Source organism: Octodon degus, unplaced genomic scaffold (assembly GCF_000260255.1).
Source record: "Octodon degus isolate 3935 unplaced genomic scaffold, OctDeg1.0 scaffold00126, whole genome shotgun sequence".
NCBI lineage: Eukaryota > Metazoa > Chordata > Mammalia > Rodentia > Octodontidae > Octodon > Octodon degus.
Window position 1 is genome coordinate 1,817,835 of NW_004524702.1, and position 25,027 is coordinate 1,842,861.

A 25,027-nucleotide genomic window follows, 5' to 3' on the forward strand; every position below is an offset into this window, starting at 1 on the left:
CCAAGGATCAGACCAGCGCCCCAGTCCGAGGCGCAGCGTTGGGGACTCGCTCCGTAGGCGGTCAAGCCCAGGCACCTGGCGGGACAAAAAGGGCCCGTGGGAGTAGGGGGACACTGTGGGGCCGAGCAGGAGGGGCGCGACAGGACCCAGAGGAGGAAGCCGGTGGCGAGTGCCCGCTCCGCCGCGCTGGCGGGACGCAGGTGGCGGCCGGCGGTTTCAAGCCTGGGGACCCCGGATCCGCCCACACCTGCGCGGAGCCCCGCCCCCAAGCGCCCATTGGCCGCGCCCGCCGCCCGTCAGCAGCGGTCCCGCCCCCGAGACTCCAACCGGGACCGCGCACCCGCCGCCGTCCCCGCCGCTCGCGACCATGCGCCCGCCGCCCGCCCGCTGGCCCTGCGTGCTCGCCGCGCTCGCCTGCGCCCTGGGCGCCGCAGTGAGTGGGTGTCCCGGGTGGGGTGCGGGGTGCGAGGCGAGTCGCAGACAGGACAGCGGGCACCGGCTGCGGGCTCTCCTCTGTCTCTGCGCGGGCCGACCCCCGACAGGTGGGGGTGCGGTCATGCCCGGTGTCCCCGCTTGGCGTCCCGAGTACTCAGGCGGCTCCGTGGGTGTAGAAGAGTCGCCGTGGATGGGAGGGAGACTGGGGGTGGCGTGGACAGGGAGCGTCGGTGTGCGCGTCTAGGCTGACCCCGGCTGGGGGCGTCTCTGGGTCTGGGTGCCCCACGATCTGGGCTGTCTCCCGTTGGGGTGTTCCCGACTCTGGTGCTAGCCCCGCTCTGCGGTGTCCGTGGCGTTTTGTGTATCTAGACCTTCTGTTCTCTCCCGCTAGGAGACAGCAGAGAAGTCCTGGGGTCCGGGGCGGGTGGCAGTGGGTAGCCAGTGTGGGGTCCAGCTGGAGGGCCCAGTGTGCCCAACCTGCCTGGCCTTCGCCTCCCACCTCTGCTTCTCCCAGGGCTATGTGTGTCCCTGGCACCAGGGGCCCTGTGCCCACGTGTGGGTGTCTGAGATGGCTCGCCAGGGCCCGGGGCAGGCGCTGGGCCTCCTGGGAGAGCATGGGAGAGCTGGGGCTTCCTGAGCCCCTGTCTGCCCTAACCCAGCAGAGGCTGACCTTCCCCTCGCCCGGCACAGAGCCATCCTGAGCTGCAGCTTGAACAGGGCCCCGAGTGCCACAGGCTGCGCACTGGAAGTGGCTCAGCACTGCCTGGAGAGGGCAGAGACCTTGGCCTTTCTGTCCCATAGTCGCTCCTTGTGATCCCCACCAGGGCACAAATCTGTGTCTCCACCTTGCTGGTGTCTCCCACACTCTGGGGACAGGACACTCATTACTTGGCCCAGAGGCAGACCTTTGACCATGGGCTGAATCCCCATCCCCTGATACCTGTGAGACCCCCCTGCTTCTCTGGGCTCTGACCTGAGCCTGCAGCTCTGGCTCTGAGTGTCTCTGGTCTCTCTTAAGGGATCAGGACTGAGGCTCTGGTCTTCCTCATTTCTCATAGCGCTCTACAGGGCTGAGCCCACAGGGTGAGGAGGGGCCCAGCCAGGATGAGGAGAGGCCAGGCTGCAGCAAGGGGCCCATGTCCCTGGCCCTTGAGTGGACATGAGGCAGTACTGCTCCAGCCTCCCCTGGAGGGGGTCATAAAGCAGCTGCAAAGTTCAAGTTGAAGGCTCAAAGCCTTATCGCTCCTGTTTATGGCTCTGACATTAGCCTGGAAGGGGAAATCTCCAAACAGGGAAGCGAAAAAGGAAAGAAAATCCAGTGTCTCTCAGGAGGAAGCGTTCCCGGGGCCTCCAGCAAGGACTTCCACCCTGCCCAGGAGAGCAGGCCCGGAGTTCCTCACCTCACCAAGGCACAGCACAGGGCAAGCAGCGCCAGCAGCCCCTCTCTGCCAGGGGTCCTGAGCCAGGGATGCAGCAGACTTGGAGACAGCCCTCCAGAACTGCAGCAGGGACGACTGAGTGGGACAGTGCCACCCATAAGGCTACCGCTTTGTGGCCTGAGCCCACAAAGAGGGGAGCCCTCGGCGCTGCAGGGGCAAAGGTGGCTCCTGGCACAGCAGGGCACTGCTGTCTGCTCCTGAAGGCCCTTCCTGACCACCAGCCCCTTGCTCCTGCCCTGATGCCAGCTCTGCAGAGCCACTGACCCCCAAGGCCACCCTGCTGGCCTTAGAGATATGGCTGCAACAGGGTCAGGCCACCTGCTCAGGAGCAAAGCTGTGGCCCCTGGGCTGCCAGGCCCCAGCCATGCCAGAAGAGGGAGCTCTTGGGGAGGTTTCCACCTCTGTGCTGGTACACTTGAAACTTGCCTTCCCTGGAGAGTCCCGGCTGAAGACAGGAAGCCTCCTCTCCATCCTACTCCAAAGTCAGAGCCTCAGTTTCTTTACCTCATAATGGGAGCTGACAACTCTTGGCCCAGGAAGCAGGAAGTAGGAGGATGGAGCTAGACTGGGGAGGGCAGCTGCACCGCCCAACCAGGCACCATCATCCGTGCCCCTGCGTGCCATCTTCACTGGAGCCCTGGGTCCCAGCACACTTCTGGGAGCACAGAAGGATAAACATGCTGGGGCAACATCAGGTCACGCATCCCCTGAGTGCCCCGTCTGGGAGCAGGGGAAGGGAGGTGGCCAGGAGGGGCCAGGCCCAGAGAGTTGACAGGCGATGGGCCTCACACCACAGGCAGCCCCATGGTGACGGGGCCAGGGCTGCAGCACTGTCACAGGCCTGAGCACGCCAGCTCCTCCAGCGCAGCACCCGATACAGGCCACAGTGAGGACAGGCTGATGACAAAAGGAGCCTGGAGACCCCCTCCCCTCACCTGGCCTCCTAACAAAGGCAGGTATTCCCTGCACGCAGGGAAATGGCAGCACGTCCCCCTTCCCACGCCTTACTCCACTTCGGAAGACGAATGACATTTTAATCTTTCCACCACATGTACTGGTGCTTGGGGTTTGTTTTGCTTTGCTTTTAAGGTTTTCAAACAGATAAAGCAGGTAGAAAGATAGTATGATGAACATGCAAATGCCCACTTCCTAGGTTTGACACTGGACAATTCATGTTTGCATTATTTGCTTTTTTGGCTAGAGTATGTTAAGGTCAATTATAAACATCCTGACCTTTTATGCCAAGTTATTCAAGATGTATATCTAAAACCAAAAGATATGTGCCCACATAATTTGATACCATCGCAGAACTGACGAAACTCCAAGATGAGTTGCCTTCCCACTTAGCATTCAGTGTCCCCAAGTCTGTGTCTGGGGGCTACACAGTGAGCTGTCACGGTGAGCTCATGTGGGTCCCCTTCTACATGGCTCCGGTACGAGGATCCCTGTCTCTCCAGAAGTGTCCTCCTGCCCAACTCCAGATCATGTTCTTCCTGCACACCAGGTCACCAGGGAGAGGAGAAGGTCGCCAGGCAGCTGCATGCGCCAAGGACAGCCTCATGCACCCACGCCAGTGCTGACTCTGCTGGTGCCCCCATCCCAGCGTCACCCAGGCACTGTTAATGGGGTCCTGTAGACCCTCCTTCCCAGAGATGCCCAGGGATCTCTGGAGGGAGGAGGACTCAAGCTCACCACTTAGGCCAGAAGGCTTTGAGTCCCCAAAAGAACCCCTCCTAGCAGCACTGGGGCTCGGTAATAGGCTGAAGGTGTTTTCTCAGGCCCTGCTAATAATGAGAGCCCTTGGTCAGGGCTGCTGGGGCTCTGGGAAATCCTGCCCCAGGACAGAACAGAACTTTGACCCTACAGCTCCCGATCTTCCTCACTGCACACACACGTGCAAGCACACCCGGTTCCCATCCACTTCCACACACAGCTCAGACTGCCCCCCATAAGGGATGTGGTTTGCCAAATCTGGGTTTGCACCAAGCAGAGTCTTTAGGCTGCAGGCAAAGGGATGCAAAATACAGGAAAAAGAAGAGAAACCAGTACCAGGGGTGAGGGAACGAAGAGACCTGGAGCTCTGTGCCGGTGGACACCCATCCAGCGGGTCGGACGTCTAGCCTGCCAGGGTGTGCGCAGGGCATTGGGCTCAGGGGCCAGGCTGGGGCTCTGGCAGATGCTGCTCACCCGTGGAGGCAGCCTCTCCTGCCAGGCTGTGTCCTCTCCGTGCACCTTTCAGCACAGTCCTAGTAGCACGTGCTGCTGCGACTGCTCCCATTTCACAGATGAAGTTATGGGTGCTGCCTGAAGTCCCCAGAAGGAAGCGCCCATCTCATTCTGGACGCAAATGGGCTTAGGTGAGCACCTCCACCCTGAGAAGCACTTCTTCTTCCAGAGGGCCGTGGAAGCCACACACTGCCCTGTAACCTCAGAGACAGCTTCTGATGCACGTATCTGAGTGGCGGCTCTGGATTGTCAGGACTGCTTGGGGGTGTGGCCCCTGCCCAGATCTAGTCGTTGTGCTTCTGTTTGCTGCCCCAGCGAGATCCTCATGCCCTTTCACCTCAGGAAGGTGAGGTTTTTCTCAGCTTCTTTGTGTGCCATCCATGAAGCAGGGAGCTGCCTCTCCTCCTGGGTTCTGTGATCTGCCTCACCTTCCGGCCCTCCTGGCCCCCTCACGTCCTGCCCCTTTCTCCTCTCATCCCTTTGTGCCTCCCCCTTACCACACCCATGGCTTTTGCTCACACGCTGGCTCTCTGCAGCCTTGGTTTCCCCAGCGCTCTGTTGCCCTGGATTTCAGGAGGGGAGACCTAAACAGATGTTGGAGGTAGGGGACAGATGACGGTGCTCTGAGCATCCAGCCCTGCTCCTCTCGCGGAGCCTCCAGGCTGGTCCCAGGCAGAGAAATGGGCCCTCTCCTTGCACAGCTCAGGAGCACAAGTCATTCCTGTGCCTCCAGGGCTGGGCAATCTGCAGACAGAAAGTTCTTTCTCTGGTGTCCCCAGACTTCTGCTCCCCAGAGGGACTCATGGTCCCCTGGGTCACACCATCTGCCACGTGGGTAAGTCTTTACTAAGTGTGCATCTCCCATCCTGCCTCAGATGTGCCCACCCCAACCCAGGAGTTGAAGCACTCTCTGAAAGTAGCACTTGAGGCCTTGCCAATGCCACCCCTGCCTGTATCTCCAGAAGACTTCAAGTGCAGTGCGAACGCGAGTGCTTCGCGAGTGCACACACACCACTCCCGCTTTCCACTTCTCTGACCCCGGCACCCTCCACCACCTTCCACTTCCTTCCTTCTGCATGAATCTTACCCTCCGGCCACATCCCACCCCACGCTCTTTTCTGGGATTGGTAGACTTGGCCATCTTTGGCCAGGGAATTTTCCAGTGCTCCGTGTGTGCCTGGAGTCCAGAGGGATAATGAGGATGTTTAGAAAAGGGAAGTAAGTGGGAGAGGAAGTCCAAAGTCTGCCTGGATTCCTCCGTGATAAGGGCTAGAGGGAGCTGCCCTGGGCCTGGCCCTCAGAGGACAGCGATTGACCAGATGGCCCGAGGCAAGACTGTGCACAAGCGTTGATGCTATCCAGACCAGGGGTCAGAGTCTTGGGCCCATCTGGGAATATGTGCAGGTCCTCCTGTGGGCCATCTCCTCTACCCTTCTCCAGATGGGACCGGTCATGGGGCTAAGTTGGGGCACACAGAGCTCCTCTAGACCACCCCTCACTCGATGCAGAAACCCCCTGGGCTCTTGGGTCACCCCGGGGGCTCCTGTGCACAGCCGTTGTCCTCTCCCAGCTGCCTTGCAGGAAGGGCTCTGTGGCCGCACCGCTGGAGGAGTAGAGTTGGCTGGAGAAGTTGATCCCGTCCTTCCGCCCTCAGAGAGTAGCAGGCAGGAGCTGCTGGGAACCCTGGGTCCCACAGTGACTGGAGAAGAAATCTCTCTCAGGAGAGGGCGTGGCTATAGCCAGGCTTCAGGCCCAGGAAGGAAAGGCATCGGTTGTCCACACACAAGGCTGGACACTGGGTTACCAGGACAGAATACTTGACGTGCTCAAGTCCCGAGTAAAGACACTGGCTCATGCTATGGGACAGCGCCCGTGGCAGGCACGGCTGCGGCAAGGGCCTGGATTTTCTCCTTCCTGCTATGAGTTAGGTGGCCTTTGTTATCATGTCCCACTTGGTGGCAAGATGGCACTAGAAGCTCCATCCTGTGAAGGCCCCAGTTGGTGGGAAGAGCAGGCCCTTGCTGGCAGCCCAATCCCACGTCCCAGGAGGTAGCCTTCGGATCTGTGCAGCCCGACTCCAGCCAGGTGCCACGCAGTGTGGCTAGGAGAGCCCAGACATGGGCCTCCATCACAAGTCAGTCCCCTGGCAGAGAGCTTTGCAGACCCCGGGGTCAGCGGCAGGGGAGGAGGTTGCTTCCTGGACAGGTGGAGATGGGGGTATGGCACCCAGAGGAGGAAAGAATGGCAGGAAACGGAACAGACAGACGCCCACTACCTCCATCCTGTTTTTGTGTTGCCCTGCGCAGGAGGGGAGCAGGGACGGGAGCATCAGGAGAGTGAGAAAGGGCCAGAGGTGGGGAGACTTCTGTGGCTGGTAGGTGGCAGGGCTGGGAAGGCACTTGCAGGAGACATGCGCTTCAAGACAAGCGAGGGAGTGCTAGGACATGACACAAGCCAAGTGGCCAGGGCCCAGGTTCCTCTCTCCCAGGCCACCTCTGGGATCCACCTGGTCACCCTGTTCCCACAGCTGAGGATGAACCAGCACAGATCCTGTCTCCTGCAGCCTTGTGAGCACTTCCTTATGGGAAAGAGAACACACAGGTGCCACCTTCCCTTTAAGGCCGGTATCTTTTCCTTCAGTAGTTACCCGAGTAGCTGCCCTGCTCCATGATAGTGCATGTGGCTTCCACTATGCCAAGCCTTATAGGACTTCCCAGCTCCTGACTTTACCATAGTGGACTGGCAGAGGTAACAGTCCAAGGTACAATCCCTGTGTTCCTGTGGCTTCTGGACCAGCAGCGAACAGTCAGTGGGGGTTGCGTGCTGCGAGACTCTGGAAGGCATCCTAGATGAAGAGGCCTTCTTCGGGCCTGGCCAAACCAGCCATAGTGCCAGCTCCGTGGGGTGAAGTTGGACTCTGGGTGACCCGAGAGGCAGTGAGCTCCACTTCAGCAGGGGAGGAGGGAGTTGGGGTGGAGGAATCTCGGCTGGGCGGCTCGCTAGGCAGCTGCTCGCCTCAGTTTGGAGCCGTCTGCCTCAACAGCGATGCAGAGCTCTCTGCTGCCCGTGGTGGACACTCAGAGCAGCCATCGCGGTGCTAGGTATTCTGGTGCCTGCAGACCCCTGTCAGTAAAAGAAGAAAATGAAAGGGAACCCCCACTTACACTCCTCCCCCAGCCCACTTCAAGACACATTCATGTCAGCAGTGGAGGTAGATGGAGCCCGTTTTTCCTACAGAGAAACTGAGACCCAGGGAGACAAGGACCTTGTTCTAGGATGGAGAGATTTGAGGAGACCCTGAGAACCTCTGGTTCTGGAAAGGTCTTGCTGGGTTCTGACTTCAGCCCTGGTGGGGACTGTACTGTCCTCTTCCCCAGGTACAGATGAGGAAAACTATGCATCCTTTTGCTGCTTCCCTGTGGTCAGAAGGTCAGGCAGCACAGCCCCGGTCCACACTGCCCACCACTTCCCACCCAAGAGCTCTCAAGGCCTGGTTGTCTGGTTTCTCTAGACAACATCACCTCCACACTTGTCCTCCCACTGCCTCACGTCCTGGCACATGCTGTGCCCCAGCAGGCCAGGGCAGGGCAGGGAGGATGCCGGGCTGTTCCAACCTTCTGTCCCCCTTTTGAAGGCGGAGAGGGCCTGGTGATCTTGAGACTTCCTAGAGGGGCCCATCACGCCCTCGAGCCTCCTGACCCTGGGTAGATCTGGAGTGGCTTGAGTTGCTGGGAACGCAGGACACGGGTGAAATCTGGCCTAGAAGGGCTTGGGTCCCTACTCCATTTTGGGGATCAAATGGCTGACACTGGCTCCTGGGGTGGGGACGTGCAACGGACTCCTGGACTCTACCCAAGCCCGGCTGAGGGGCTGCAGGCCAGGATCCAGCTCCCTGTAATGCAGTAGCACTAGCGGGTGCACATGTTCAAGAGACCGAGGCAAGGTCAGGGAACTCAAGCCAGCGGGCAGCTCAGGGCTCGCAGGAGAGCCCTTGCACCGCTGTGCAGCGTCAGCCACACACAGAGCCACGGCTCTGACAACAGCAGCCCTGAGGGGAAGCCACCAGGAAGCATAACGGTGCTCTCAAGGCACAGTAGCTCGGGCGCTGTGCACCCCAGGGGGCTGGGTCCAGGTCCAGGTCGGGTCCAGCCCTAGGCAGATGAAGTTTGGACTGGGCTGGGCTGGGTTGGACAGCTTGCAGTCTGGAGCGAGAGCTGGGGCTCAGTCTCTGGAGGGTTGAGGTCATGTTTGGGATCCAGTGGCTTTGGGAGGCCTGCAGTTGGGTTGCCGTGAGGTTTGGTCTGAAAGTTGGGTCTCCCAGCACAGGAGCAGCTTGCCCTTGAACTGACCGGGCCCCTCCATCCCCTCTGTCCCCAGAGCGGCTGGGAAACCGAGCTGCAACGTGGATGCGACTACCTGCAGCAGATCGAGAGGCAGCAGGAGGAGTGTCTACAGGAGACCCCGGTGGACAATGAGACTGAAGCCGCAGGTTAGAGCCATGGGGAAGGGGCTCAGATCCCAGGTGCCTGGGCTGCTGCCGGCAGGGCCCAGGGCCCAGGCCCCTCCCTCCCTGCTGAGCACATGGGATGCACGAGGCTGACTGTACCCAGAGCTGCTGGCTGGTGAGAGCGGTTGGGAACAGACAGGAGGCTCTAGCCCTCCATGTTACTCACACGCTTGTGTACACGTCCACGCACACAGCCCACAGCTGGGGCCCAGCCAGCAGCTGGCAGGACATGGAATGGCTCTATCAAGCCCCAGATGCTTTGGGAAAAGTGGAGATGCTGCTACCTGGACATGAGCCTGGGTTGTGACATGGTAGAAGGTTGGCCCTGGGACAGGCAGGTCCCAGGCTGGGAATGAAGGGGACGAGGAGCCATCGTGGCTGTGCAGAGCAAGAAGGGACACTCGACAGGTCTGGGAGGGACCAGGCTCTGCCCACGCTCCCTAGGTCCCGTCCCTGCAGTGACGCCCAGGCCGCACACGGCCCCTCAGCAGCTGATGCACCCAGCTCCCCCCAAGCCAGGCAGCAGGAAGAGGGTGCCCCGTTGCCCAGGCTATCACCACAGGAGGCAGCACCCTCCTCTGGGTCAGGCAGCCGGCTCAAGTCAGGTTAGGAAGGGTGAGGGCACCGAGGTCAGAGGTTGGAGGTGGGAACGGGGAAGGGAGCCTCCCTACCCTGGCCAGCTCCCCAAGGCAGGTGACAGGTTAACAACCTCTTTCCGAAGCAGCACACACCCTTTACATCGGTGACTTCCAGCTTCCTGCCACCTCTCTGGGGCCACAGAGCCGCACCCTGCCTGCATCCTTCTTCTCAGCCCTCTCCTTCCCATGCCCTTCAGTGAGTGTGTGTGGCCTCACCCATGGGTGCCTATGCAGGGCGGCTCATCTCTGGGGCTGAGACCGAGGTCTGGGACAGGAGCAGGCCAGGACAGGGCACAGATCCCAGGCTCCCACGGCAGCTCCTGCCGGCCCCAGGCCAGGCCACCTTGTGATCCTGATGAGGTCACTCCTGGCACTTGTGCCTGTTGAGTGCCAACACCCTGCACTCAGCAGCAGCCTGGCCTGGAGGAGGGCAGCGTGGGTCCACAGGCCAGCAGGACCGTGAGGCCTGGCGTGGCCCCATGCAGGTGCTCTGGCCTGTATCTCTTGGGGCTGTGTCTGTCCCTGGGTCTAGCTCTGAGCTGGGGGTGCATGTCCATGTCAGGACCTTTCGGTGTCCCTGTCAGTGCCCATGAGTGTCTTGGTCAGGAAGACAGGGCAGCAGGACACGTGTGCTGGAGGATGGGCGTCCTCGGCTGTGAGCAGTTCTGTAACACCAGACAGATGCCTTGGTCACCCAGGCTCCTGTGCCCCCCTATGGGAACACAGGGCCACTCTGGGTACAAGCACTTTCCTGGCTGCCCTGGGTCTGTGGTGGCTCATTTGCCTCAGCCCCCTGCCCCACTTGCTGACCCAAATCGAGCCTGGCCTGGCCTGCTATGTGGCCATTCTTCCCTGAAGGCCAGGCCACCTTCATCTCTCCCCACAGAGGGACAGACACCCAGCCCCAGACCCCTCCTGGCCTGCATAGGCCTCCAGAGAGTCAGAGCCCAGGCCAGGAGGGCACTGCATACAACAAGGAGTCTGCATGCGGGGTGTGCACAGTGCCACTGAGAGGCATAGACAGAGCCTGGAGGCAGCAGATACCCTGAGAAACTCCTTGGCGACCTTCCCACCCGCGAGCGTGGGGAATAGGCTGCACCCCTCAGCGGCAGTGTGACCTCGGCTGGACCCCACCACAGGTCTCAGCTTCACCATCAGAAATGGAAGGGTTAAACAGCTGCTCACTTAAAGCTAGAGCGGTGCTGGGTGCATCCCAAGGCCGCAGAAGAGTTTGTGTTCATAACTCACGAGGGCCCAGACCGCAGCCCCTGGCTTTGATGCGGGAAGATCTGATGAGGGGCCCATGACGCCTGGAGGGGCTGCCCCAGAACAGAGGAGGGACAAAGCAAGGCCCCGAGGGGCCCCGGGACACAGGTGCGGTCCTCGGCTTCCAGCTGCAGGTGCCACCTGCAGCCACCCACCTGCCCGCCTCCACCTGCACTGCCCCTCTAGCCCCCCCTGCCCCAAGGCACTTCCCCAAGGGGGGCGGCCCTCCACTACTCTTCCCAGGCCCCCTGCTTGGGAACTTGTGAACCTTCGGACCTGGGCTGGGCTGGGCTTGGCCCAGCTGGCGTTGACTTTGGCTCCGGGGTTGGGTTTCCTGAGCAAATCTATGGGCCTGGGCTGTAGAGGAACAATTAAGCCTCCCCGGGGAGGGGGTCTGGAGTAGTCCTGTCCCGCAGGGGCACCATGCATCTGCCCAGCATTGGTCAGCCTCTGCTTGGCAAAGCAAACCTGTGAGGACACCCTGAGCCCTGCCCTACGGCCCCACAAGGACCAGCTCTGTGGAGGGGGTCACTGCCTGGACCCCCATCACCACTCACAGCCTCACTGAGCTGTGGGTTTTCAAAGGCTCACAAGAACTAGATTGTACCCCAATCTACTCATCATCCGTAACATCTCCTTTTATAACAAGCATTTTCTACTGTTGCCTGTCCTGTTGTAAAGTGAAACTCAGAACCCACACATATGGCCCTTTTTTAAGATGCTGGCGGTCCCCAGCAGGCCCTCTCAGGACAGGTCTTGTTTTTGGATGTGGAATGGCAGCCTCATCTGTGTCTGCAGAGTGGAGTCTGTCCGATTTGTTGAAAAGTTAAAAGCCACGGCTGATAATTTTGCAATAGGAATTTTGAAATCAAAATGTCAATTTTCTAGCAAACCACACAACTAACAGCCACTCCTCATGCTGCCAAAAGAAAATGATGCTCTAGCTGTAATGTAAAAGAAAAAATGGCTATAATAAAAAGATCTATATATGTTCAGGCATGATTGCACTGGGAGATAAGAGGATACAGTCTGAAGGTTGTACCTATAAATACAAACGCCAGGAGTGGGAGCACCATAAATGCAGATTGATGTATACAGGCAGCTCTAGCCGTGACTCACACATCCCAGCCAACCTTGCTGTTGGGACATGATTTTCCAAAACACTGAACAGCTCTTGCTTAAGTCCCAAACAAACCGTCTTCTGTCCTTCACCTGGCCTCGTGCTTCGTAAAGGCCCAATGTGTTCAGCCCAGCAGTGAACGCTGTGGGATTAGATGCAAAGTGGAGCAGGAGCCCACGCGGGCCTCGTGGCCAAAGGTGCTCACCAACACCAACACACAGTGTCCCTTCTGTGACCTGGTTCCTCACTGTGCCTGCACAGGCCTGGCACCCCGTGCCTGCCCACCAGATGCCTGGGCCAGGCCCCACTGCTATGAAATGAGATGCTTCCTGTGCTCACCACACCCCCAGCAGGCGCTGAACCCCTTGAGGAGGACCCGAGGGGAAGCCTGGTAGAGAGCTAGAACAGGGGTGCCTGGGGGCTGTCCCTGGCCACCTGGTGACCAGCATGTTCTCTGCCTCTACCCCACAGGCTGCGGCCGGATGTGGGACAACCTCACCTGCTGGCCAGCCACCCCCCGGGGCCAAGTGGTGGTCCTGGCCTGCCCCCTCATCTTTGCGCTCTTCTCCCCCATCCAAGGTAAGGGCCCCAGCAGAAGGCAGGATGCTGGGGTGGGGCGCGTAGGTCAGCTAGCAGGGACAGTGAGCCAAAGGGCCTGGCGCACCAGGGGCTCCCCAGCAGACAAGGTGGTGGCACTGGGTTTTGGAAAGCATTCCTGGGTTTTGATTATCCCTTGAAGATAAGCCTGTGGGAAGGACTCACCCAATATTTGCACAGCAACTGGTGACGATTGACAGCTACTTGGTTAGCACAGGGCTCCTGTGAGCCATGCCAGGCTGGCAGGATTCAGTTTTGCTGCCCGGAGCCAAAGCCATTGGACACCCATATCAGGCCACCCTCCTCCCACCCCATGGATGAGGCTCCTGTTAGCCCACTAGGCACCATGCTGGACACCAAGTGGGGCCCTGAAATGGCCACCGCCTGCCTTCTGGGGGCCGGGCTCATAGTCCAGGGGCCAAGCTCAAAGGAGTCAAGAGTGCTTGGAGAGGAGGGGACTACATGGTCAGCAGTCAGAGGTGGCACTGCTGCTGGGGCTGAGAGAAGAGGTCCTAGGAAAGCTCCCAACCCAGGGAAGGGTGGGAGTTGGCAGCAGGTGAGACCAAGATAAGGAACAGAGTGACCAGAGCAGAGCAAGGGACCGAGGATGGGACAGAGGCCAGGCCGCAGGGCCTCAACGGTGGGGTGACTTCATCCCCCGCCCCCCGAGAAGCCAGTGAGGTGTGAGCCAGGAGCTGTCACAGTCCGGTTGGGCTGGCTGTGGCCCTGAAAGGAGGAGGAGGAGTCAGAAGTACAGAAGGAACTCCTGTGGAGGGCAGAGCGGGGGCCACTCGAGGTCACCTAACACCTGGGGAGAGGACTTAAAGGAGGAAAGTTTACCAGGCTCAGACTGCTTAGATAGTTCCCAGGCAGAAGCATCCTTGCAGAAGGGTGCGGTGGAGAAAAGATGCTACCTTAGAAAGGAAGAACAGGGAGAAAGGGGCAGGGCTGGATGCCACCCTCACGGCCACGCCCCAGGACCAGCCTCCTCCAGCTAGCCCTGCCTTCTAGTCAGCCCTTTGACCTATGACCCCATGGCTGAGTTGTCCACAGATGAAGTGAAAGCCCTCCAGAGCCAGGCCTTCCATGCTGTGAGCCTTCCAGCCATCCTAGTAGGGCTCCACCTGCTCTGGAGGGTCTCACTGTGCAGTTCAGGCTGGCCTCGAGCTCACTTTGTAAGCCAGGCTGGTCTCGAACTCTCCAGCGACCCTTGTGCCTCAGCCTCCCAAGTGTTGGATTACAGGCATGCACCACCGTGCCCAGCTGGAGCAGGAAGATTTCAAGTTTGAGGTCAGCCTCAACAACTTACTGAGACCCTGTCTCAAAATGAAGATTCTAAAAGATCTGGGATGCAGCTCAGTGGTGGAGCGCTGGCCTAGCTTGTGTGAGCAGCTGGGCTTCAATTCCCAGCACTGCTTTGAAACAGCTTCTTCTTGGGGGCCAGACGTTTGGGTTCCAGCCCAACAGTAGGAGAGAGGAGGAACAAGGTGGAGGAGAAGGGTAATGAAGGCAACGCCAGGTGGTTGCCAGTCCCTACCCCTCCATCCCCTCTGCAAAGGGGCTGGCAGGAGACTGAAGAGTCTCTGAGTGGCCCCAGTGCACCCAGGCCAAGGGCTGTGGCCCCTGTGGAGATTCCGAGGACTCTGAGACCCCAGCACACAGGCACAGGGCCATGCCCATCTCACCTGGCCTCCTTGAGACCCGCACTGGGCGGTCCCCAGGGCACAGCCTAGCAGCAGCCTCCTGGATTCGGTCCTGCAGCTCCTGGCCTGAGCCCTGGGTGTGCACCCCTCTGGCTGGCCCCGAGGCCTCTGCAGGGAAGGAAACAGCAGCTCTCCAGGCAGACCCCACCTTTCACCAGAGCTCACCTGCCGGCCACCAGCAATGCCTAGGCCCGGTGGACACCTTCACGGCTGTGCTCAGCGAGCTGAGTTCTGAAATAACAGCAGTGAAAAATGGCTTGGGGCAGAAGGTGTTCTTCTGGCAACTAGATGCAGAAGGCGTGAGCAACTGCCCTCTTGGATTAATACCACCCTTAGTTAGGGCGGGCTGATCAGGCCAGCCTGGTGGCAGAGGCTTAAATGAATGAGACACATGGTGTGAGTTCAGGGCCTGGAGGGTCAAAAACCCTCTCACATGAGTTTGAGATTTTCTGGGCTTTTAGATCAAGAACTTCTCTGGGCAGACTGCTTTTATTAGTTTTTCAAACAAAGGAAGGGAACACTGAAGAAGATACAGACATCTGGGCAGGACTTGGGAGTCCTTTCAAGGCTTCTCGGAGTAACACATGTCACTTTAGGAGAACTATGTCATCCCTGGGAAGGCCTTCACCCACGAGTGAGGTGCCAGCAGCTGTACTCTAGCCAGCTGAGGTTGGGGCCAGGTGGCCTTGGCTGTGGCCCTACCCTGTCCTTTGAGGCCTCTTGGCTTTGCCCACCATTACAGGCCTCCGTGGGACCAGTAGCTCAGAGTCCCTGGGCCTTGGGCAAACCCAAAAGTAAACGTGAAAAGCCAGTCAGTTAATATAAATCCTGCTGAAAGCCACATCATAATGGTCTCCATCACTTCCCTAGGATTCTAAGGGAGGTGCCCGTAAGGCAGAATAGGGACAGTGCCAACCCCACCCTTGCCCCCTGGGAGGGCACTGGCTGCAGGAAGCAGAGGGCAGCCGGGTGAGGGTGGAAGGCAGAGGGAGGCCCCGGAAGAGAACAGCCAAGGGAGCATCTGCTCACTGAGCTCCGGCCTCCCCCCCGCGACAGCCTGTGTGTCCTTCAGCTGTGGTGTTTTCACCTCCACATATGTGAAAAGATGGTTGAATAAGCAGAAGGATGATACTGTTGGCCAAAACAAGGCCTACGTCAGCCATGTCTGTGGCTTCTGTGGGACACCCCTGTCCCTCTCCGCCTGGCCCTGGGGCCCTCAACAGGAAGTCCTGTGCCAACTCATTTGCCCTCGCTGGTCCAGACAGGGCAACCCAGTGGATTCCACAGGATGACGCCATGGTCAGCTGGGCACCAGAAGCATCCATTGTGCATCAGGGGTGGCCAGGTGGAGGAGCACCTGTACAGAGAGGGTGACAAGGTGCCAGGGGAACAGGTGGACCTGGGTCAGGAGCAGGGTCTGTGTCCCTGCCTGGAGACCATGTCCCGTGGGGTCTTCCTGTGCCCACCACCACATGGTCACACCCAACATGAGCTGCTGTATAGATATTGGTCACAGCCTGGTACCGGCAAACAAGATCTGTCCGGAGTGGAGCTTTCATGCCCAGCCTCAGCCTCGTTGCTTTGGGTCTCACCCCCTTTTCTACCTGCCCACGCCTGCAGTGGTCCCCAGAAGAACCAGGTCCTGGGTGTGAGGCAGCAAGGTCCTGGCTAAGCTCAGAGCCCAGGCTGGGCTGCAGGCCAGACCAGCAGCTCCAACTGCCCTGGTAGGAAGCGGGAGGGCAGCAGGAGCCTGGTCTGTCTTGGAGCTTCTGCTGCTGCCCCGGCAAAAAACAGACCCAGCCCAAAGCCCTTCCTTACCAGAGTCCTCCCTGGCCACCCCAGCCCCTGGGTGGACATGGGCCCAGCTCCTTCCCAACCGTCCCTCCAAGCCCTGTTCACCCAGCCTCACCCATGGGGAATGACACTTTCAAAGGCTGCCCGAGGCTTAGGGAAACAGTGCCAGGGAATCCTTGGTGTGTTCAGGCATATGGCACTTTGAAAACACTGAACGGTGACCCTCTCTGGGTGCACAGCTTGGCTCCCTGGGGCTCCCCCCAACACACATCCCCCAGGTACAGGGAGGCCAGGGTTACTGAACTCTGGCCGCTCCAGAGCCCAGACCAGCTCTGCCCTGACCTCCCTGTGTGGGCATCGGCAGCGACCAGAAGCCTTGGAGGCGAGGCATCAGCCAGGCCAGGCCGCCGAAAGGACCCTGCACAGCCCTTAGCTGGTTGGCATGACAGGCTGAGGGTGGAACGGCTGCTGACACTGGTGGTGGAAGGTAGCCTTGATAACTGTCACTCTGTAGTAGTGACCATAGTGGTGGTGGGCTCCACAGTAGGTCCCAGGTGGTGGAGGGGGCTCCGTTCCACTCCCCACTGTTTGCCTTCCCCCTGAGCCCCGGGCACTCCTGTACCTGTGCTGCAGCCTGCAGCCCTGGCCCAGCCTGTCAGCCCCAGGTCACGTCTCGAGGGCTGCTCCTGGCTCTGCTGGTGATGTACCTTGCCTGGAAGGTCCCTCCCAGGACTCCTAAAGCCTGCCGGCCGTGTTCGGTGTCCCCACCTTTCCCTCTGTCAGGGCCATCAGGCCAGGCTGGTGAGGGCTCAAGGGTCACACTGACCCTCTGAAGAGGAGTCTGTGACAAGGACCAGTTTGTGTTACCGCTGGACTCAGCTTCCTCCTCCACCGAGCACAGCCTGAGTATCCGCTCTGATACTGTCCCCAGGTGTCTCCAGGGCAGCCAGGGCCTGACAGCAGCAGGGTTAGAGTTGTGGGCAGGGGAAGCCACACGCTGTCCCCACTTCAGGGACTGGGCCTCCTCCCCCCTCAGCCTCCTCCCCCTCTCCTGTCCCCACCCAGGCCTCAACGTGAGCCGTAGCTGCACGGATAAAGGCTGGACACAGCTGGAGCCGGGCCCATACTCTGCTGCCTGCGGCCTAGACGACAGAGTGTACAGCCTGGATGAGGTGGGCACCACCCCGCCCCTTCCTCCTCTGCCCCAGGCAGGCTGCTGCCCGTGGGTCACCCCCATGCTGGCTATTAGGATCCCTGAGGACCAGCTTGGGGTGCAGGGAGGAAAAGGGAGCCGCAAGGAGCAGGGCAGATGGACCTGTGTCCAGCAGCCCAAGCAGTGTCTGGACCTGCTTGGGCTTGGGTAGGGTGAGGGCTGGGGTAGGCGGAGCCTCAGCAGGAACCCTCAGTGGCCTGTGTGGGTCTGTGATGACATCCAACAAGGAAACCCCATGGCAGGAAGGAGAGGAACACAGTGTGTCTGGGAGGACATCAGAGGGGGGGACAACAGGAAGCCTTGGGGCTCAGGGCAGTGCTGCCTCTTCTACAAAGCCCAGCTTGCCTCCCGGGGTCTCCAAAAGGAAGAAGCACCAGTGTCTTCTTGAACATTCTGCGCTGGGCACCTCCCAGACACACAGAGAGAGGCCCAGCCATCGCTGCCCTGGGGCTGAGCCAGGTGCCGGCACAGGAGGGATCCTGAGGACTCACTGCTGGCTGGGCCATAGCAGGCCGGGGCTGCAGGACCCTCAGCCGGGACAGGGCGTGTGCAGTGTGGTGCCTGCCCCTCCAAGAGCTCACCCATGCCCCAACAGCAGCAGACCTTGTTCTATCACTCGGTGAAGACTGGCTACACTGTCGGCTACAGCCTGTCCCTTGCCACCCTCCTGGTGGCCACTGCCATCTTGAGCCTGTTCAGGTAAGGCTGAGCTGGGGACCTGGCCTGTGTCCTTCCCGAGGGTGTTTCCAGCCTGGCTGGCCTGCCCTGCCTGGCTGCACGGCAGGGCTCAGCGGTGGCCCTGGGCTGCCCAAAGCACAGGGCGGGGCTGGCGGGCGGGGCCCAAGGCCTGGCCAGCTCTGCCACCCCCAGGAAGCTGCACTGCACCCGGAACTACATCCACACACACCTCTTCGTCTCCTTCATCCTGCGGGCTGCTGCTGTCTTCATCAAAGACCGGGCCCTGTTTGACAACGGGGAGTTGGACCACTGCACCCAGGGCTCGGTGAGGCCCCACCCTTGCCTCAGTCCCCCCCCCTCCTCTCCCTGTTCCTCATCTCTTGGCATCTTGCCTCTGTCAAAGGCAATGCTGTAGCCGTCAGGGGCGTTGTCCCACCTGGTGACCTGGCCGCTGTCACACTGCCTCCATTGCTGCCTTTCTACAAGGCCTCCTTGCCTTAGATTCCCCACTTGTGCAGGCTCTCGCTGACTGCTCTGCAGCCCTGCCCCGCCCAGTTCTGCCCACTGCGCTCCCCTCTGTTTCTCACCCCTCCACTGCGCCCAGTTAGCCAGGCACATCCATCTCCCCTGCTCAGACCAGGCCAGGCCCTCCTGGGAGGACAAGGGATCCGAGGTTCACACAATCGCCCAGGGCTCCACCTCCACACTGGAGCTCAGGGGCCCTTGCTGGGTCCCCAAGCTGGGACCAAGAGCTCCGGAGCAGCCTGGCTTCCTTCCTGCCTATGGCCAGTGGCTCACTGCTTCCTGAGTGACCCAAGGCATGGCCTGTGATAGTGGAATCTTCACTCTCAAGAAGGGCGTGGGATAGCCAGGCATGGGGTGAACCCCTGTAGCCCCAGAAGTTGAGAGCTGAGGCAAGAGGATTCCCATGAGTTCAAGGCCATCCTGACCTACATATCAAGACCCTGTCTGAAGAAACAAAAACCCAAGAAGTCTGTGGGGGTGCCGAGCCCCGCTGCATGGTGCACAGCCTCGGGCTTATTGGAGGCTAGCAGCCCTCTCTCCTCAGCAGCTCTGCAAAGCTGTTCTGGGGTGAGGAGAAGGATGTGACAGAGCTGCGGGTCCCTGTCTTGGGCACCAGCTGCGCATGTGGAACACACACACACACACACACACACACACAGCAGAGCAGTGAGGCGGGAGGAAGCTCACCTGCAGGGTGCTGCTCAAGTGCTACCTACAGAAGGACTTCCAGGCCCAGGGAGGGCCAGGGACACTGCTCTTGGAGAAGGAGGCATAACGTGGTGCTCTGGGCACAGCACGCAAAGGGTTTCCATGCGGCTGAAGCCCTGGCTGCGGCCACCCTGAGACCCTCCCCATCTTCCTTCACCTGTGGTCCTTGCCTGCCCAGGGACCAGTCTCCCTGGGTCCTGCAGCCTGAGGGCTGGTGGCCCTCTCCCCTCCCCTCCTCTGAGGCCCTCTGAGCAGCACAGCCTCCCCATCTCCTGCTGGCCTCTCCAGCTGGCCCCTCCATGCTCCGCCTGCTGCAGTAAGACAAATGGGCCCAGCCCGAGGGGACAGCCGGTTGGCAGCGCCCAGGGGGCAGGAGAGATGAGGATCAGGCAGTCGTACCTGGGTGGGTTGGTGGACAGGGAGAAGTGGATGGAGGGGACAGGTGGGATCACCCAGAGATGCGTGGACATCCGGAGGGCAGGTGCAGGCTGGCACAGTTGGCGGGGACCAGCTCGACGTGGGTAGATGGCTGCATCACTGAAGTCACAATGATGACCTAAAAGACACGGGCCATGGGGAAAACAGTGGGGTCACACAGTTGAAGGTGGAGGTCCGGCGGCTTGGGCCGGAAGCTGGGGTCAGGCCCCTTGGCACAGCGAGCCCTCTCCCACCTCCAGGTGGGCTGCAAGGCGGCTGTAGTCTTCTTCCAGTACTGCGTCATGGCCAACTTCTTCTGGCTGCTGGTGGAGGGGCTCTACCTACACACCCTGCTGGCTGTCTCCTTCTTCTCCGAGCGGAAGTACTTCTGGGGGTACATTGTCATCGGCTGGGGTATGGTACCAGGGAGGACTGCGGCTGGGGACGGGCAGGGCCTGGGGGGTCTCTGGGGGGGTCCCCCTGCAGTCTTGGGTCCAACTGGTGATAAAAGTCCCTGGGGCATGTGACCCTGGGCAGACTGAGGCTGCTCTGCAGGTGGGTCCAGATCCTTCCCTTCCCCTTGACAGGGAGCCCCGTGGGAGTTAGACAGTTCTGTCCTCTGGGGCTGTGCCCACAGCTGTCAAAGGAGCATCTCGCCCAGTTAGCAACCCAGGCAGCAGCTGCGGGCAGCCCTGAAAGCTCAGCTGCGTCTCTCCCGCCCCCTCCTTCTCCCCGCCCCCTCCTCCTCCCCGCGCCCTGTACCCTTTCCTTTCCTCTCTCCCCTGTGCCCCTCGTAGGGGTGCCCAGCACATTCATCATGATATGGACTGTCACCAGGATCCACATGGAGGATTTCGGGTGAGCAGTCACTCTGTGCCCCCCCCAGTGGTCCAGCCCAGCCTGGGGCAGCCCACAGCCCCTGGTCCGGGGGCAGGGGGAGGACCAGGAGGGGCAGGGCCTCAGTCTCTAAGGCCCTAAGGCCCTGTGCAGCTGGGCGGGAGGTGCTGTGGTGGATGTGGGGCAGCCAGCCGAGGCCAAGGACGTTGCCGCATGCCCCACCACGCAGGTGCTGGGACACCATCACCTCCTCCCTGTGGTGGATCATCAAGGGCCCGATCCTCGTCTCCATCCTGGTAAGGGCTCCTCCATCACAGAGAAGGGGAAACTGAGGCTGTCTAGGAAGTGAGTGACACGGCTGGGTCTAGGCTTCCCACCACCCCATGCCACCAATTAATGGAGTAACTGGAGTGAGGGCCAGCTAAGCGGCGGTGCCCTAACGGGCAGGCACTGGGGTGACATGGCATGGGGTCCCCAGAACAAGAGGGGCTACCAGAACACAGGGCATGCAGCCGGGCCTCTCCCACCATCCCCAGGTGAACTTTGTCCTGTTCATCTGCATCATCCGGATCCTGATGCAGAAGTTGCGGCCCCCCGAGGTCGGGAAGACTGACAGCAGCCCCTACTCGTGAGTGAGCCTGGGTCCCACCACCCCTTGGCCTCTCCAAGGACCCCAGCCAAACTTCCAGAGTCACTAGAGGCCACATTGCCCTTGCCCCTCACCTAGAGGCCCCCTGCCTCTACCCCCACGAGGCTGCACTTTGCCCCCTCCTGGAACAGCAAAGGGGTACAGTAAATGTTCTCCAGGGGTCCCCTTCAGAGCCCCGTACACCTGGGAGAGGGTCATGTGCAGGGCTCTGGACTGTACATCATCCCTGGGAATCATCCCCACCTGCAAGAACACCAGCAGCCACTACAGGGTTCAGTGTGGGGTGGGCAGGGCAGGCGCAGGGCCCAGGCTGGGGGTCTGCAGAGCGGTGCCCCAGGGGAGGTGGAGCCTGAGCCCCACCCCACAGGCGCCTTCAGAGCAGGGGCCTAGGGTGTCCTGGCCTGGCTTCTCATGGGAACAGGTGGGTCTGAGGCTCCATAAGGATGTCGCGCACGGCTGGGTTTAGGGATCTATTCTGGAATCGTGAGCTCCTTAGATGAGACACAGCTTGCAGCTCCCAGCTCCCACCCACACGTGGTGGGGCATCCTTCCCGCTGGAGGAGGGAGGCCCCGTGGGGGCCTGCACCCCACCTGCGCACCCTCGTCCTCTCCTTTGTGGGGACCTTGTCCTCCCCATGTGACACCCAGCAGGGCTGGACCCCACAGGCAAGGCCCAGGCTCGTCATTGCCAGGTCCATGGGCACAAGCAGGACAGGAAATAGCTGGCAGCAGGTGCAGGGGCGGCGAGCAGGGGGCGCTTCCCCGGGAGGAGCCGTGGGCTCCCGCTCCACCCACTGTGAGGCTTCCAGCTAAAGAAGGCCTCCATCTGTCAGCGGCACAGTGCGTGGGATAGGCTTGTGCCGGGCAGCTCAAGATCCACCCGTCAGGCCCAGGAAGGAGGGTAAGGAGAGGCGGACGTTCCTCTGCCCAGAGCCACGCACGATGCCTCCTGCCAGGCCCACCCAGAGCTCCCAGGCCAGGAATCCTGTGCCCATCCTGCCTGGACCAGCTCGGTGGCCAGCTGCCCAGGCCAGGACCAGGACAAGTGCTGTGCACACTGCCCCTGCTGGGCACAGGCAGGGAAGGAGGAGCTGGCCCCGCAGGGCATCTGGGAGCCAGGTATCAGTGGGCATGGGGTGCAAGGCCAGGAAGGGCCAAGTCCTTGGCATGGAAGAAAAGCCAGAGACGGAGGGTGATACTGGCCGGTCCTAGGCTTCCTGGTGACCAGGTACAACATAGACACTCACTGCCCTCTCAGGTGACCTGGGACTTCGTGGGAGAGACCTCTGCCCAGGGAGGGGCTGGTTCTCTTGGAGGCTGCATGTGAAGCATCCAGAACCCTCCTGAGTTCCCAGCAGCCCCAGATCTGCAGTGTTGTGTGTACACTGGTACAGGCTGGGGAAGCTGACCAGGATAGGGAAGCCAGGGTCTCTTGTTGCCTGGGAGTACTTCCCTGGTAGCTGAAAGCCCACTGTCACGTGCCCACGTGCCCACCTTTCTCTCGGGAAGGGTGAGCACCAGGGATATCCTGTCTCTAGGAGGCCAGGCAGGGGCAATGACTGGCCAGGAAGGAGCAAGGCGGGCAGGGTGTGGGGGACGTGTGTGGGTCCTCAGTGCCTGTGGCTGTTCCCACCCCAGGAGGCTGGCCAAGTCCACGCTCCTGCTGATCCCCCTCTTCGGCGTGCACTACGTTATGTTTGCCTTCTTCCCTGACAACTTCAAGGCTGAGGTGAAGATGGTCTTCGAGCTCGTCGTGGGGTCTTTCCAGGTAGGAGCTGGGGGCTACGGGGCGCTCCAGGCAACTCAGCACAGGCCTGGGCCTGCTGGCCTCTGGCTCAGCACTGTAACGAACATTGGGCCAATGCCCACTTCCTGCTGGGCCTGGTCCCTAAAGAGAAGCAGGGGATGGAGGTTAGGCGGGGGCCTGGGGTTTGTCCTCACCTGCCCTGTCCCTTTCTCCCAGGGCTTTGTGGTGGCCGTCCTCTACTGCTTCCTCAACGGCGAGGTGAGCCCCTCCTGGGCCAGGGTGGGGGTGACACCCTGCTACCTCAGGCTGGTGCTCAGACTGCTGTGCTCTTTTACCAGGAACCTGGTTCAAGGCACAGATCTGTCTCTGGCAGCCCCTGGGTATGGGGAGCTCCGTGCTCCCTTGAGCTGAGGTGTGGTTGGCCAGGGCTATGGACATAGAGTGGACATGCAGGGCCAGCAAGCACCCATGGGTGGGAGGTTCAGGCACAGCCACCCCAGGTCACATGCCCCACCCACAGGGGTGGGTGTCCCCTATGCCCGCCCCTCAAGTCTGCACCGCCTAGGACAGCAACCAGGCCTCTCCAGTGTCCCGACTCAGCTGAACCATGCAGCGCAGTGCAGCGGGCTGGAGCTCAGGCCTGACTGCCTCCCTCTCCCAGGTACAGGCGGAGCTGCGGCGGAAGTGGCGGCGCTGGCACCTGAAGGGCATACTAGGCTGCTCCACCAAGTCCCAACCCCCATGGGGCGGCAGCACGGGTGCCACATGCAGCACACAGGTGTCCATGCTGACCCGCGTCAGCCCAGGCGCACGCCGCTCCTCCAGCTTCCAGGCCGAGGTCTCCCTCGTCTGAGCCACAGGCGCCCTGTGCAACCTGCAGCCAGCCGCAGAACCACTCCCGGGGTCCAGGGCAATCAAGGTCAAGGACCACCCTAGTCCTCTCTTCCTGGCTTCGCCCCTCAGAGCTCTTCTGGCCTCCAGCGAAGTTTTCGATATGAGTGCGGGGAGGTCACCCTCAGACTGCAGGGCTCACTAAGGGCAAACTTTGTGGACTCCTGCCTGGTGCCTCCATGCCAGCTCCTCAGGGCGAGTGCATTTCTCTACCTCCAGCACGGGCTGGCTCCTGGGGGGTCTGAGGAGTGGGGCGGGCAGCAGGCACCAGCATCCCTCTGGAGGGAGGAGCAGTTCAGCCCAGGCACCCAGGTGCCCCTGGGCCTCCAGCAGTGAGGCCGCTGTACCCAGGCACACACACTACTGGGCCTCGTGGCTTCCTGTCATGTGGGATCTGTCACACCAGCCTTACTCACAACCAAAGCAGTCAAGCTGCCCCCTGGGCGCTCACGCCAGTGTCACCTATTGCAGACACTGTGGCCCCTTAGCCTCAGGCTGACCCAGCTGTCTCACAGATGGGGAAACCGAGTCTCAGAGACAGTGGGTGCTCGCCAATCACCCAGCGAGGATTTGAACTCAGAGCCGAGGGAAGAGAACTACTCTTCTTCACTGCCTTCTTACAGCCCTAGCAGCAGGATCCTCTTGGGGGCTGTGTCACCCTGAGTCATTAGTGCCATTATCCCTGAATCCCCATCCCGGAGTGTGGCTGAGGAGGCCAGCCTGGCACTGGCACAGCAGCCTGTGTCACTGTTCACCCTTGGGGCCACGCAGACTGATGGCCCAGCCCGGGCCTGAAGACCCTGAGCTGTAGCAGGCAGCCCTGAGGGCTCACCTGGCTGGGCTTAGTGCCCTGGAGCACCCAGGCCTGTGTGGCCTGGCTTCCTGTTTGTAGCCCCCACTCCTACCCCGAGGAGGGGTCCAAAACATGCCAAAGCCAGAAACCACCCAGGCCTAGGCCCCAGGTGGGGAGCCCACATTTCTGTACGTCAAACAACTCACCTCTTTTGGAGGCATATCCTTTTTTTCTGAGTGTGACAGTTTTTGTAGCACAGGTCCCCAACTGAGCCAGCCCAGAAGCACTACTCCGGGGCTCCCGCTAGGCCAGGATGGGCTGGGGTCCCCCAAGATGGTTAAGCTCTGGGCCATGATCACTCCTAAGGAGCAGCCTTATTCAGCATTACCCCTTCACAGGGACCAGCCAGAAGAGGCCAGCGCTGTGGTCACCAAGGTCACTGACCTGTTGGGGCCCAAGGCGGCCTCACCCAACCCATGCCTCTGCACGCTGGGAGGGGTGACCTCGCTGGAGGACCAGATGGTCACTGTGCCAGGAAAGGGGTCGGACAAATGGCCAGGCTTTTTGAGAGCCAGACAGGGCCCTTCCCCGAGTAGCAGATCAGGGACAGAAACTGCTCGAGCTGCAGGAAGGCCAGCAGGGCCCAGCCCAGAATGAGAGGCCCCTTATGAGCCTGGCTTCAAGGGCAGGAAACAGGGTGACCCTAAAGAGGTGGGCGGTGGCAAAGCAGAGTCCGGCACACAGCATGAGGGAAGACATGGGGTCCCACATGGGAGGTAACAAGGTGCAGAGCTCAGGAATGGGGAGGCCGACACAGCCCTGGGAGAGGAGCTCAAGGAAGGTG

At 60.7% G+C, this 25,027-nt stretch overlaps 1 protein-coding gene across 6 annotated transcripts; it reads left to right on the forward strand.

Annotated features, from left to right (window-relative positions):
• Positions 1-383: 383 nt before the first annotated feature.
• Positions 384-24,548, forward strand: Vipr1 (vasoactive intestinal peptide receptor 1). 6 transcript variants are annotated; one of them, XM_023700634.1, is made up of 13 exons: positions 384-433; positions 8,478-8,589; positions 12,103-12,210; positions 16,791-16,897; positions 17,534-17,637; positions 17,809-17,941; positions 19,527-19,680; positions 20,064-20,124; positions 20,333-20,399; positions 20,640-20,731; positions 22,391-22,520; positions 22,716-22,757; positions 23,161-24,548. In XM_023700634.1, the coding sequence occupies exons 3-13, from the start codon at positions 12,114-12,116 to the stop codon at positions 23,350-23,352; spliced, it is 1,179 nt and encodes a 392-aa protein (XP_023556402.1). In that variant the 5' UTR covers positions 384-433; positions 8,478-8,589; positions 12,103-12,113; the 3' UTR covers positions 23,353-24,548. The 6 variants fall into 6 exon arrangements, with proteins under 6 accessions (XP_023556402.1, XP_023556399.1, XP_023556401.1 ...); XM_023700633.1 differs by lacking the exon at positions 384-433 and adding an exon at positions 490-542; XM_023700630.1 differs by lacking the exon at positions 384-433 and adding an exon at positions 4,282-4,446 and having other exon boundaries at positions 17,537-17,637.
• The last annotated feature ends 479 nt before the right edge of the window (positions 24,549-25,027 follow it).

What these genes read in the sequence shown, in the direction of transcription:
- Vipr1 (XM_023700629.1), top strand. Translation starts at nt 4,426, where the DNA reads ATGCCCTTTCACCTCAGGAAG. An exon ending in GCTCTTCTCCCCCATCCAAG is followed by an intron (nt 12,211 to 16,790) that starts GTAAGGGCCCCA and finishes GTCCCCACCCAG; the next exon opens with GCCTCAACGTGAGCCGTAGC. An exon ending in ACTGACAGCAGCCCCTACTC is followed by an intron (nt 20,732 to 22,390) that starts GTGAGTGAGCCT and finishes TTCCCACCCCAG; the next exon opens with GAGGCTGGCCAAGTCCACGC.